The sequence below is a fragment of the Aptenodytes forsteri genome, unplaced genomic scaffold, assembly GCF_000699145.1.
Source record: "Aptenodytes forsteri isolate BGI_AS27 unplaced genomic scaffold, ASM69914v1 Scaffold267, whole genome shotgun sequence".
NCBI lineage: Eukaryota > Metazoa > Chordata > Aves > Sphenisciformes > Spheniscidae > Aptenodytes > Aptenodytes forsteri.
This window is the reverse complement of record NW_008794173.1, coordinates 3,290,731-3,304,179: the sequence shown is the minus strand read 5'-3', so window position 1 is coordinate 3,304,179 and position 13,449 is coordinate 3,290,731. Positions and strand designations below refer to the sequence as shown.

Here is a 13,449-nt window from a genome sequence, read left to right as displayed (position 1 = left end):
CTCCCCCCCATCCCACGGGGAGCGGGGTGGAGTGAGCGAATGGCTGTGTGGTGTTTAGCTGCCTGCCGGGTTAAACCACAACAGGCCAAGGCAGAACCTTGATGGGACTAGAGTCTGCATGTGGATCTGGGAAACACGCTGAGAATGCACAGGACAGATCTAGCTAGACTGACTTAAAGACAAGAGAGCTATAGGGAGGAAGGAACAGGAGACTGTGTGCTGAAATAATTAGGAACATGAGAAAAACTTTTCACAGTGAGATGGTTAAGCACTGGAACAGGGGCTCAGAGAGGTGATGGAGGTTCCATCCTTGGAGATTTTCAATTGTCAGCTACACAAGGCTCTGGGCAACCTGACTTAAATTTGATACTAGCCCAGTTTTGAGCAGAAACCACATTTTAAGTATAAAATTAAACTAAAAGAAGTATGCCATTCTGACTAGTCAGTGGTATATATTGCACTGTCCTATGATCACACCAGAAATGTTAAGCCCTCCGTAAAATCTATACTGGAAATTCCTTCAAAATTAATTGCTATTTGCGGGCACGTTATCCATGCTGAGCTATGCAGTATGCAATATTGTTAATTTTTTCCCTCACTTTTCCTTCACTGGCCAAAAAAAGTGATGTAAACTCTAAGTAATCTAACTGAAGCATTAGTATTATATTCAGTCCAAACATTGTAATCAAACCCCACTTTTTCACTAGATCTATGTTTTATATAAGTAGAGGGATAAACTTTAATTGAAAAAACACAGAATGTCATAAAGACAATTTTCATTGTTACGATCAATGAGTACTAAAGGGATTTACCTTCACACTTGATGAGACAGAAGGATTTGACTGTAAGGATTTCAAAAGGTCTCTTGGGGGAGGTGGTGGAGAAGGGAGTGAATACAAGGCTCCTTCAGAAACAGCACCTGAAATTGAAATAACAGCATTGAAAATACACCTTATTTTTGTAATACCACAGCCTGTGACTAATCATGAAGGTCTGGGGTATTTTGTTGAATTTCCTAACCAGGGATAATCTGTGACAAGCTGTCAAAATGTGAAATACTGTGTGAAGACAGGGGGCTATTTTCCTGGTTCCTCTTTGCAAGATGACTACGCAAAGCTCTCTTGTCCTGGCTCGGGGACATAGAGCTCCCTATGTCTATACTGTTGGTCAGATGCTCTCCTCAGTATGTCCTGTGGTTCTGCTCCCTCCCTTTTCCAGGCAGAGGGGCCTGCTGACCCGTGCATGGCTCTCTTCTGGCCTAGATTTATTTTGCATGGAGAGAGGGACATGGGGCAGGACATATATGCACTGATCTAGTCTTAGCATGGAGCGAGGATGGGACCAGGGTGTTCACAGAGACCTGGGAAACGTCTTGAGATCCCACAGGATAGATATAGCCAGCATCTCTCAAGGCCAAGAGAGCTATAGGAAGGAGGAACAGGAGGCCGTGTGCTAAAGTTAGGAATAAAAAGCTCAGGAGACAACAGTGCTAGGAAAAAGGCAAATATTCATACATGACCATTTTGAAGAGCAATATATTCATTATGCCGTACTGAAAGTGAATGGGAAGCAGTCTTGTCTATATGGTCATTTCAATGTTAGAGCAAATTCAGAATCTATGACTCTACTTACTACCTGTTGGTGATACTCCCAGATGTGAAGAGTCTGGTGATGGCAACAGGCTTATCTCATTTTCTCTCTCTCTATTTTTGTTTTCTGTGGGAGTTAAAGATATGTTCTCCTGTTTCTGTGGCTCTACCAGCTCTTCTTTTTCAGAGTTGGTAATATTAGAAGCTGATGTCCCTTCAAAAGAGAACAAAGGAAAGATGAAGATTACCAGGGAAAATAGAGTCTGACTCTAATCAGGAAATAACCCTAGTCAGGAAAACAGACTGTAAATTAACATGAACATTAAAATGAACATTCAAGCAATTTAATGTTAAATTGCTGGAATACTATTGGTATTTAAATTCAGACCATATTCATAACATTAACTACTACTGAGAATGAATAAGAAGTGATATCTTCAAACAAATACCAGTGATGACTATGCAAAAGATACATAGCCTCTTACAATAAGAAATTAGCAATTATAGTATATTTATTTTGTCATTTTCTATGTAGCATCCTTCAGCCAATCATCTCAAATCACAAATATCTCCCAGCCTAAAGAAGGCATCTAGTTCTTTGTTAATTGTCATGGGACTGAGAGGAAGTTTGACAGAATTGTACTGGTTTTAGTCCGCTAAACATTTTAGGACTATTTTCAGTTGTGTGGTTTTAGTGTCATGACCATGCTCATTCCCAGAAAACACTTTCTTACATAGAACTATTTGCAATAAGGAATCCTACTTTTACTTAAGAACAGAAAGAAACAAACTGGAGACAATCTAGGGAAAACATAAAAATGGTCAAAGGTCAAGACTTACTGATATATAAGGAAAAGTTAAAGGCCGAATTATTGATTCACTACAGCTCTAAAAGATCCTATGTTGTATACAGCTTGGCAAAATCTCAGAATCAGGCCTGAAAAAGCAACTTGAAGTCTGGTTAAAAGAAGTACAAAGATGCTTTCAGTGTACAGGGACTTGAAAAGTATGTACATCTTAGAGGGAATTATTAAAATTACATTAGGCTACAGTTAGGATGGGAAAAAAATGAAGTAAAAAAAATTCAAGATACTGTGATATACAAGGCTGTCAAAATCTCCTGAAGAAGCAGCTGAATTCTTATCCATGAATACGTTTAAAACTGATGTTGAAAAGGAGCATGGAAATGCCCAGTGTGCACTGGGGGTGATATAAGGACTTTCTACTGCCTGATAACAACATTTTCCTGGTTGTAGTTCTAAACTTTTGTTTCTACCTGGCACCTTTCTCAGCAATACACTTAGCATTTTCTTAAAAATCAAAATTAATGTTTTATTTTTATATAAAAGAAAATAAGCACAAGTATTAATACAAGGGGTTTTTGTCACGCTGTTTTATCAGCTTTGTATCTTAAGCGTGGTGGTGATCTTAGAATCAAAAGCCGCAGGCCTCTATTTGCATTTGAAATCAGATAATAGCTGTGTGTTCTTTTTTTCGTACAAACAAAGCATTGGGAGTATCTGAAACAAGCAGGAAGTGGTATGTTTCATTTATAATCTGTGCTACTTATAATAAAGCAAGATTGAGTAGAACTGTTTAAGAGAAGACAAGCTATGACAGTTTCAGTGTACTAAGGTTTGAAGAGTAGGCATATATGAAAAGCAGTAATGGTAGAAGGGGGCATGTTCACGTCAGGCAAGTTTTTTCCTTTGACCTCTGTTTGGGGTTTGTATCCACTTTCTTCAATGTCATCTATGAATGCAGGTTTGAATGAAACTAGGTCTTAAAATGAAAACTCAGAAAAATCAGGTATGTTTCTTTATTACTGTGTCAGAATGCTACGAAATCCCACATTTTACGGGTTTTTGAAATTAGCTATCAAACAGTCTGCAGGCCTTTAGTCAAAGCTGACAGTCCCTGTATTCTGCAGTTGTTGGCTTTTTCCTCCTGTACTTTAACGTAGAAGTCTCTAAAATTAGAATCACTTCCCTCTTTCAACCTATTTTTCAGGGTTTTTCATGAATTTTGCAACTTCCTGCACAGGTCACCACTGAAGCTAAAGAACTGACATAAGAAAAAAAATATTATTATGGACATTCAGAAGTGGGACTAGAGTAGTGCAAGAAATTGTTGAAGGGAGGTAGAACTCTCCTGGAGGTAATCTGCCAGCAAAACATCTACCTGTGTGTTGCGTCTGATTCCTTTAAGTCAGAATGAATAGAATTATGGTGATGTTAGGACCACTTAGTTTTCTGAAGTGCCCAATAGAACAAGCAATGTATTCTCCATATCTGCCCAAGAGGAATCACCTGAGGAAGCATATTCAGATACAGATAAAAAAAGCAGAAATAGAGAGTAAAGACTTCAAAGATTTATGTAAACCTAAAAAGATCCTGCTAGAAATCACTTCCGCTTATGACTGAGCACACAGTGGAATGCCCGTATTGGGTTAATTTCAGAAAAAAATTAACTACTTCCACAAGGCAGAACAACAAAATAATCCAGACTTTCTGCCACTTAAATTAATATGAAGTTTTGCTATGGACTTCAATATAAAAGACAACTATAAGAAGCTTTTAAAAAAGATCATTTCATTGTAGTTTTGCAATTTATTGCATTTGAAGTGATCTGGGACAAAAATTAATATTGATCATCCAGAAACATAACTAAAAATTGATCACTCCACAGGATTTGTCTCATCCATCCTCTTTTAAACCCTCTTTATCTGGCCTTCATATTGCTTTACAGAATGCAGAATCAAAACCAAAATAACTTCTAACTCCTTATGAAGCCCTTCATGGAACAGTCCAATATTGTAGCTCACCCATTGTCACAAAGGAAATCAGAGAAACAAAGGTATGTTAGATCTATTACATCAGTTCAGTGTCTTAATGAGCTGAATTGCGTATATCCATTTCTTGCCATGACCTCTTAATACTTACTTTCCCTATTTACTATCTAGCCCGGAGAAATCATTATAAAGACCCCTGTTTACTTGCATCAGCCAACTACAATTTTTAGAAACCAAGCTTTTCCTTAGAAATCCCAAAGTGTACTCCTCCAGCCTGGAGGAAGTTGATTGGGTTTTATTTTTAACAGGGGGAAAACCCTCAGTTTTTGCAGCTTGTGGCAAGTGAAGTCCAAAAAGTCTCAGAAATGTTTTTGAGAAAGTTAAAAAAAAAAAAAAAAGAAAAAGGTAAATCACAGAAGCACAAGAGAAAGCAAGTAATCCCCTCTTGTACCAGAGGCTGAAGTCGGGTGCATATTGCGCAAGCTACAGTGATACTGACGTACCACTTAAAAGTAAACCAGTCAGACAAACAGAAGGATGATGAATGTTTCTGTGCAGTGATGATGATTATTTTCGTCTGTGTTGTATCTTTATTTTTAATGGCAATGTTGCTGGAAGCTGCTCTTGGATTGGAAGCCCAATTGTTTGCATTTTACATAATCAGACAGAAAAATCTTACTTGCTTCTTGTGTAAGCAATCTTGCCAGGGGCTTTAAAATGCTGCCTCTCAGGATTTGATCCAGTGCCATATCCTGGCCTTTGCACACAGGACTAGGCCTAATGCTCAGAGATCATCTGGGCAGCCTCTGGGTTTCCAGGGGGTCGTTTTACTGAATGTGCTATACATCAGATTGAATCCAACAATGTTGTGGTTTGCAAGCAATAGCTCTCTGAAATTAAATACACAAAGCTTCACTTGGAGTGATTCACCACCGCAACGTCCTGAACTAATCTCAGTTTGAAATCTACTCATGGTCTTGTTTTAAAGGCCTGTAAGAGAAGAGGAAACTCTCTCCTTTGGGGTAAAAGCAGCAGCATCTCAGTTGTTATAACAAGTAATTTCTCTAAGCTCTTTGAACTCAGTTTTTGCAAAAATGGCAAAATTAACCCACATGGGAAAGAAAAGGCATCATACCTAACTGAACAAAGCCAGCCTTTTCCATGACAGATAAAAATTACGTTGAAAATTGTGGCTGCTATTATGTAGTGGTAAAAACATTCAGTAATTTTTCAATTTCAGTTTTTATGTTTCTCGGAAGGAGAATACAGGGTTTTTTTATTAAATCACAATGTATAAAGTGGGATTACAGAAATGTCAATGACCTCTGTAAAGGAATACACTGAAATAAGCCAGCTGTAAACAAAGGTGGGCCCCAGAATGCAGTCTGGCAGGGAAAGAAGGCAAGGACTGTAACTAATTAAGAGTTTAAGGTGTGGTAGGTTATATACTGTGTTATATAAGAGCACCCAGAAACTCTCTTTATGGACTAGGAATCAACTGAGTTAAACACTGAACAGGCACAGAGCAGAAGTGTCATCACATCATGGAAGTCACCCCTCTACTCCAGAGTATCCATAAAAATACCATTATCAGGGAGCCAGGCTTATTGCATTGGTGATATCTATATCAGATTTATTCAATATATAGATTATAAAAAAAAATAAAAATCAAGATTTTGTTTTCAGTCCTGTCCACTCAGACTGGACCCTCAAAGTCACAGTCACTGTGACTAAATTAACGATTGGATTACTGATATACAAATTAAAACAGATTCGAGTTCACTTTCCTGTAGCTTGGTTTGCTTTGCTGAGGAATGAGGAGTAAGAATTGTTAGAGTCTCCTAAGCTGAATGCTGTGGCTGAATTCAGTCAGAAAGTGGATCTGCTGAATCAAAAGGCTGCATGCCAAAATTAGTTATATTAACTGAGCAATGCTCTCGTTGGGGTCTGTGGTGCTTGTATTTGATGTACTAAGACAGAATTTGCTTGAAGGTTGCTTGTGCTGTAGTACTTAATATTCCTTTTTTAAAAAAAAAAGAAAATAGAAATTTAGAATACCATTGTTAAAAGATTTTTTTCTGCCATACCAAAATGAGGGTTAAAAGTCGTGCTAATGCCAGGAAACTACAGAAAACCAGCAGTGCTACACAAAGAAATGCTGTGGCAAGAAACCCATGATGCATTATTGGACTTTCCATGAGAAATTACTCTAGCTGCTGTGCAGCGAATGCCAGCTGCAGCTCTGGCTGCTGGCAGCCCTGCCCTGTGGAAGCGGGCTGCTTTTTCGCAACAGCCGCTCATGATGTAACTCAAAACCACCCCTGTTGCTGACAGCTTCCCTGTCATGGAATGTGGAAAGCAGGTGGTGCTCCCGCACATTTTCCACCTGTGGAAGCGTACGCCCTCATAAGCTTTGAGCATTTCCCATATGCACCTGGATAGTAGGTCTCTCAGCATTTTTGGCCACATAACAAAAATCTGTAATTTTTCTTTCTAGTAATTCTCTATGGAGAACTGGCAAAATTCATACAAACACCTGATTTCCAGAAAGTAGATTTTGGGTGGGAATATGTGTGAAAAGGGGAATGTGGTCCACTCCCAACTTTTTGGGGCAACTCAATACAGAAAGACAGTATGTTGTCCAGGGTTCAACAGATTTAGTGGTAGAACTGGACTAAGGTACAATTTGGCTTACAAAAATGGACAGCTGCAGTTTAAACATAATTTTCAATGGAGAAAAATGGAAAGGAAAATTATATTTAAAACTGTTGTGATTTCTATAAGGCAATTGTTTACCTTAACTTGGCACACGGAGTTCAAACTCTAATCATCCTACCTCAAAAAGATAGATCTGAAATAGAGCAAACTGGAGATAGGTGAGAATGGCATGCAAAGAGTTAGAAACGACTACAGTTGTTTAATTTATGGAGGGATTGAGGAGAACATATGATAGGAATAGAGAAAATATCAAGTGAGATAAAGAAATAGTAATGTGTGTAATCAATAAACCATTTCTCCTTTTCATAACCTTTTTCTTATGGCGCAGGAAAGCAGGCTGCGTAGGCAAAACTGATCATAAGTTTTTCTACTCTGAGTTTGTTGACAATTAGTGTAATGACAAAATTTCACTGAGAAACAAGAATGTATGAAAAATTAAAACTCTGTTTTGAAACCCTCTGATGCATGAAAGTACCACCTCTGCTTCAGAGCACAGCCAGTCTCTCTTTGGCACCTCCCAAAGCATCTAAAATGGCCACTACAAAGGTGGGATGATGAACTAGAGGGACCAGTGATTCCTCCTCTATGTCACCTCTTCCTTTCCCACCACAAATTTTATCTGAGAGAGTAGAAAATCACAATCAGTGGAGAAATTTTAGAATTTGAGCATGAGACTCCCAGCAAAAAATTTCTTTAGCTAGCAAGACAGATTTACTGTATTGGATCTAGGTGCTCCAAGAAGCAGCACAGACTCCCCGCGGGAGGAAGGGGCAGCTACTCACAGTCCAGAATGACTTGAGCCGCTCGGTAGAGCTGCAGTCCTTGCAGCAAGTCCAGGAGCTGCTGCACTGTCGCCAGCCTCACTCCCCACCACCACATGAGCTCTCTTGTTATGCTGATGCCAGTCTTCTCCATGCACTTTATTTTCCGTAGCTCTGTTTGATCAGTTATCACATAGGAGGCTAGTGGGAGACAACGGATATTTCTGTTTAAAAAGTAGAAAAAACAAGCAAGTGCAAGCAGGGAAAGCTAAGGTACGATACACACTTTGCTTTTTCATTTGCACACTTTTAAAAGGAAGGATCACAATAAATTAGCTACGTGGACATGAAGAAAATTCAGTTCCTAAAGTAAGATATTCCTTTTATTCCTTCGACTATTCTGGAAAAAATGTTGTTATATCAGAGACCCAAAAAGAAAACCCAGTCACGCTTTTCAGCGTATTTTCCCCATAATCTTCCTTCACCTTAATACTTTGTACCAAAATAAGTTCAGATTAAATTCCTGGTGTGATCTCCCAAAATAGGTAACAGAAGTCAATGGTGAGACTGTACGCCTGTCTACATTACTAAATACCAATATTATGATAAGCCAAAGAGTAGCTGAATCATCTGTGTGTCAGATAAAGTTATCAGTGAAATGCAGCTATTTTAAAGAGCAGGAGATACTGTGCTAAAGCTGACCCTACATAATTTGTCCTGATTCCTGAATGCGCACAGTATGCTGGTAGCCCCCTCCGTACTCTTCTCAGCTCGCTTACTAACGTGTAATCCCCCTCCCCTTATTTAGCTCCCACTAAATCCGATGCACCTGGCCACAGCATAAGCATGCTTCGGTCTGTGGGACGGGAGGTGGCAGCCCCAGCTCCTTACGGCAGAGGGTCCGGGGAGCGAAGCCAGGATGAACTGTGCTGAAACAGCGGTTTGTGACACACGGTCACCTTGTCACTCCATCCTGGGATTTTGTGTAAATTCAGCTGTGCTCATTTGTGGTCTCCAGGGGCTGGTGGAGATACCCACCGAAGGTGCCTGTCTGACTCAGCCCCTCTCAGCTGACCAGCACCTGATGTGCTTCTTGCTTAGCCTGAAGGAGAGAGGCTTGGGGGTCGGGGGGTGTGCGTGTGGAAACAAAGATTCCCCAGTTCACACCCCAGCTGGCTTTAGAAGGACATTAGACATACAGTTTTATGCATCTGAAGATAGCGGAGATGAATCCCACCCTAGGTCAGCAAGTTTAACTGGGGTAAGAGTTTACTCAGCAGAGTCAGTGAAGTCTTGAATGAAATTAAATCATGTTAAATAAAGGAAGGTAGGCCAACTAAGAAAAGATTCAGGTTAGAATTGTTTGGGCTGGGATACAGAAAAAAGAATAAAAAACTCAGGAACTACATTTTCTATACTTATTAACTGGACACGGCCAGGACTGAGAAAAATAGGGGCATTAAGTATAAGGAAATATACATGAAGTGAAGGAAGAAAGAAAAAAATAGAACATCTAAGCACATGTGAGGAATGTTGTGAAAACAGGCAAGCAGTGAGAAGTAGCAGAAGTTAAAGTGTTAATGGAGAGGGGAGTGCAAAAGATAGCGAAGAGCGAGGGGAGGGAGCCTGGCTGCCAGGGCGAAGCCAAGGGAACACAGAAGTCTGGAATTCCACCTATTAATCAGAGGTTTCGCTTGGTCCCGAAAACAGACTGGTGCACGGGAATTCCCTGTCTACAGAATGTGCTCTTCTGCGTGCTGGGGAATGACTTGGCCAGAGGCCCTGCCTGGGGGCAGCTGCGTCCTTCGCGCCTTTCGACCACACGTCCTAGAAGTGCTGCTGCTCCGTGTACCCCCATCGCCACCCCATCAGCTTGGGGAGCACCAGCCCTGCCGCCAGCCCACCTGCCCCGCTGTCCCCCTCTCACCGAATCGCATCCAGTCGTAGTCACTCAGGCAGTCCATCTTCTGGCAGAAATCCTCCAGCACCCAGGCAGGCATGCTGTGAATGTACAGAGCCAGGGGGGAGCCCCCTTTCAGGGCTAGGGGTGGCTGCTGCAGGGTCATTGCTTCGCAGTCCCTCTCCGGAGAGTCCTTTGTCCTCACTGTGGCCATCAGCAGTGGCTACGCATAGTGCATGCCTGGGAGCCCCCTTTCAGGGCTAGGGGTGGCTGCTGCAGGGTCATTGCTTCGCAGTCCCTCTCCGGAGAGTCCTTTGTCCTCACTGTGGCCATCAGCAGTGGCTACGCATGGTGCATGCCTAGGGCAGAGATTATGGCTACAGGCAGTGACGCTCACCAGTCTCTGCCTCCTCTACGTGCTGTGGAGCGTAGATTTTCCCCAAAAGCTTCCTCTTCTCAAAGGGGCTGGCCTTGGCAGCCTGTCCCCACCCCGGCCCGACTTGTTCTTTGCTGGAGGAAGAGCCGAGTCACACAGGCAAGTGTTTCTTGGTACGGTCAGACCACACTTCACTGCTTCCTGCTCTGGCTGACGTCAGGCCCCGGCCCCAAATGCAAATCAGATTTTCCTTTCTGTGTGTGCTTATTGCTCCAGCCTGGTTGCCAAATCACAAGTTTCACGTGATGGAGGTGAAAGATGCTTTCCTGCATGTTATGCACAGCTGGTATTGCTGACAGGCTGTGCAACAGCTGCTCACAGACAAAGTGAGATCAGGTGTGTAGGTCAGGAGCGGTGCCTGGCAGAGCCAGCTTGCCTGCTCAGCCCAGACTTTGGCCACGTCTCCAGGGCAGTCAGCTAGTAATTTGTTCACCCATATAGGTATGGGGGTGCGTGTTTTCTAAACGTAGATCCCCCTAAGAGCTACACCAACCATGCTCCCCACTGTGTTGGGTGCTGTACAACTGGGGATCGAGAAAGTTTCAAAGATCTCACAAGGTCCAAGAAAGAAATGTGTACCAACAAAGAGGGCAGTAAAAAGCACTGCCAGCTAATACTGAGCAGTGATCCTCCTGCCAGTCTGACTGTTGCCATGATTTTACAATCATTGGAGCGTACAGGATTTCACTTATTATATGTAGGATGGTAGCAGATGCAGGGAGTGAGAAGTAAAAAAAACATCAAAAGTGGTCATATGACCAGGTCTCGGTCATCAAGGATTAGGTTTAAAATATGTTCTTAAAGTCAGCAATTTTTCTAAATTTTCAGTTTTTCCCTTTTTTTTCCTATTTAACCTGCTTTTGATAAAAATTTGTAATTAATTAATTTGCCAGTGTACATGCTACAAATACTTCTGGCAAAATGATCTACTTGGAGAGCCTTATAGCTGTACCTCTGCCATCATGGGACAGTTTGTAACACGTAATTGTAACCCATTCCTCTTTCTCTTCTTTTTGTTCATATTTAGCCCTAGGTCTTTTGTATTAATTGCAAACAGTACTGTAAGTTTTGAGAGCTTTTAATTTACTATTTCTTTATAATCTGCATATATTTTACAGTACAGCTGACTCTTGTTTTCAGTATCAAACTTTCAAACCTTGGCAGTTTTCTATACTTCTTGCCTCAGAAAGCATGAACCTTTCAAGTACCATTAAAGTAACAATGAATTTCTTACCCCCACTACAGCAAGGAAAAGCTGAAAAATGTGATATTAATGTAGCTACAAGGTCAAAAGACAGAAAAAAAACCTGAACAAAAATATCCAAAGTGTATTATTATTTAAAATATCACCATTCAAAGATTGCCTTGGGACCTAACTGTTTTAGCAGTAGTACTATTTCAACAGTAACAGTTAAATTTATGTTTTTTCCCCCTCCCTTTTCCCCGCTTACTGTCCCTCTGACACATACCTAAATTCTCTGTCATGGGAAGACGATCAAAGCATCTCTGAAAGTCACGTAAGATGAGATTGAAATTTGTGTTGCAAAGAATTGGATAAAAACAGGAAGAAAGGACACTTCTTTCCCTTGGGTACTGGAAAAAAAACTGAAACCTTTTGGACTATTTGCCTCATGGGAAAACGAGGGGAAAGAATGCATCTAACTGTGCGTACGGCTTCAGTCTTGCACTAAATATTGTATGTAATAAAAGGTTTTACAAGGGAACTGAAATTTACTTTTTCAAACGGAGACTAGAATGATCCTATATATTCCTGTTGTTTAGCCTTCGCTTTCAAAGAATGAGGTATTAGGCAGGACTCTGTACTGCTGCGTGCTCTCCTTGAGCCCTTGGACACTAAACAAATGTCAGAATAATTTGTTATTTGTCGAGTGTTTTTCACCACCAGCTGTGACCCGCCACTTCCTGCAGCAGCGCGTTCCCACCGCACCGCACCCAGCAGTTGTGTCGAGTGGGAACTTTCAGTCTGGTCCTGACCTTTCTCACTCAACTCACTGCTGCTCCCGTGACTGCCAAATGAGACAGTGCTATGACTCCAACTGAAAACAACCCAAATTTTTAATGCAGTTGTCACAAGTAAATGGCAACTTTCACTCACTACTAATCTAGCTGAGTAACTAGTAGGAGGCTCCATTTTCCAATGTTCGTGTCTTAGAGCCAGCTGGGGTTTTTCTCTAGTCTGTTTTTATTCTCACCCAAAGGAGCACTCCAGAACAGAAGAAATATACTTTCTTGCATATGTTGAGCCTTTCTCCAGAAGTTTACCTACCTATACAATCCAGTTTTGTTGTTTATTTTTCTTAAACATATTTTATCAACAGGAGTTCTTTAATGACCAAAAATTTCTAGTATAGCATTCATGCACCTGCTTTAATAATTCTAATGGAACAGGCTTTTATGTCAATTACTTCCTTACATCTGTCAGTGCCTTGCACTTTGTATAAATACTCGAGCCATGGGTTTGGCTGAAGAATGAAAACCAAATGATATCAGAAATATTATGAGCTATTGCATTCCAATGACAAACAATATGTAATCAAATTGCTTTTATGCTAGAATGCCTCTAATTAAAAAAAATAAGATACACAGGCTGGGCTGATGTTATTACTAAACTAGTCCATGGTAGGGTCTTGTGAGCAGTTGATAATTTGACTCTTACGACTAGCCCGGCTAAATGACGGTGTTATTTAAAATGCTCACAATCACTGCCACGTTGGTTAAAAAGACAAGATGGAACCAGCAAGACCTGTAACAGTGCTGTCAGACTGTGGCAAGAGGATCAAATGTAACATCAGGTGTGACTCAGTGGTCTGTAAAAACAAAACCTTGTCAGTTATTTGTGAGAGATGTTTTTAAGTGCTTCTCATCTTAGAGAGGAAGTTGCTAGGTTTTTAAACCTGATGTATGGGGAAAAAAAAAGGTATTTCATGATTTGTCAACAGGAAAGTCAACACTTAGATGGTATGTGAGAGCTAAAATTAGCTAAGCAGTTACAGAATTCGTATCACAAGAAAATCCATCCACATTGCAAGAAAACAGCTGTGGGAGGAACAGGGGAGGCAGCTGCATGAACAGGGTTCTGCATTGGACTTTCTATTTGTGTTCAGTCCCTTCTTCTCCCAGACTTCTTGCATAACTTTGGAAAACTCAATTTCATCTGCGAAATGGAAGTAGAATTTCCTTTGTTGTCTTGTCTAGGGAAAGTATAAGATTTCAAGCATGGATTGCCTCTTGCT

General features: G+C 40.9%; 1 protein-coding gene across 1 annotated transcript in view; it reads right to left on the bottom strand.

The window, feature by feature from the left end:
- Positions 1 to 9,925, bottom strand: part of IRAK2 (interleukin 1 receptor associated kinase 2) — a 19,264-nt gene extending 9,339 nt beyond the window's left edge. Inside the window, exons 1-4 of the mRNA XM_009283738.2 lie at positions 9,787 to 9,925; positions 7,881 to 8,060; positions 1,635 to 1,803; positions 813 to 927 (exon numbers count right to left, since the gene is read on the bottom strand). Of these exons, the coding sequence (XP_009282013.1) occupies positions 813 to 927; positions 1,635 to 1,803; positions 7,881 to 8,060; positions 9,787 to 9,925 (603 nt within the window). The remainder of the gene's footprint in view (positions 1 to 812; positions 928 to 1,634; positions 1,804 to 7,880; positions 8,061 to 9,786) is intronic.
- Positions 9,926 to 13,449: the final 3,524 nt, after the last annotated feature.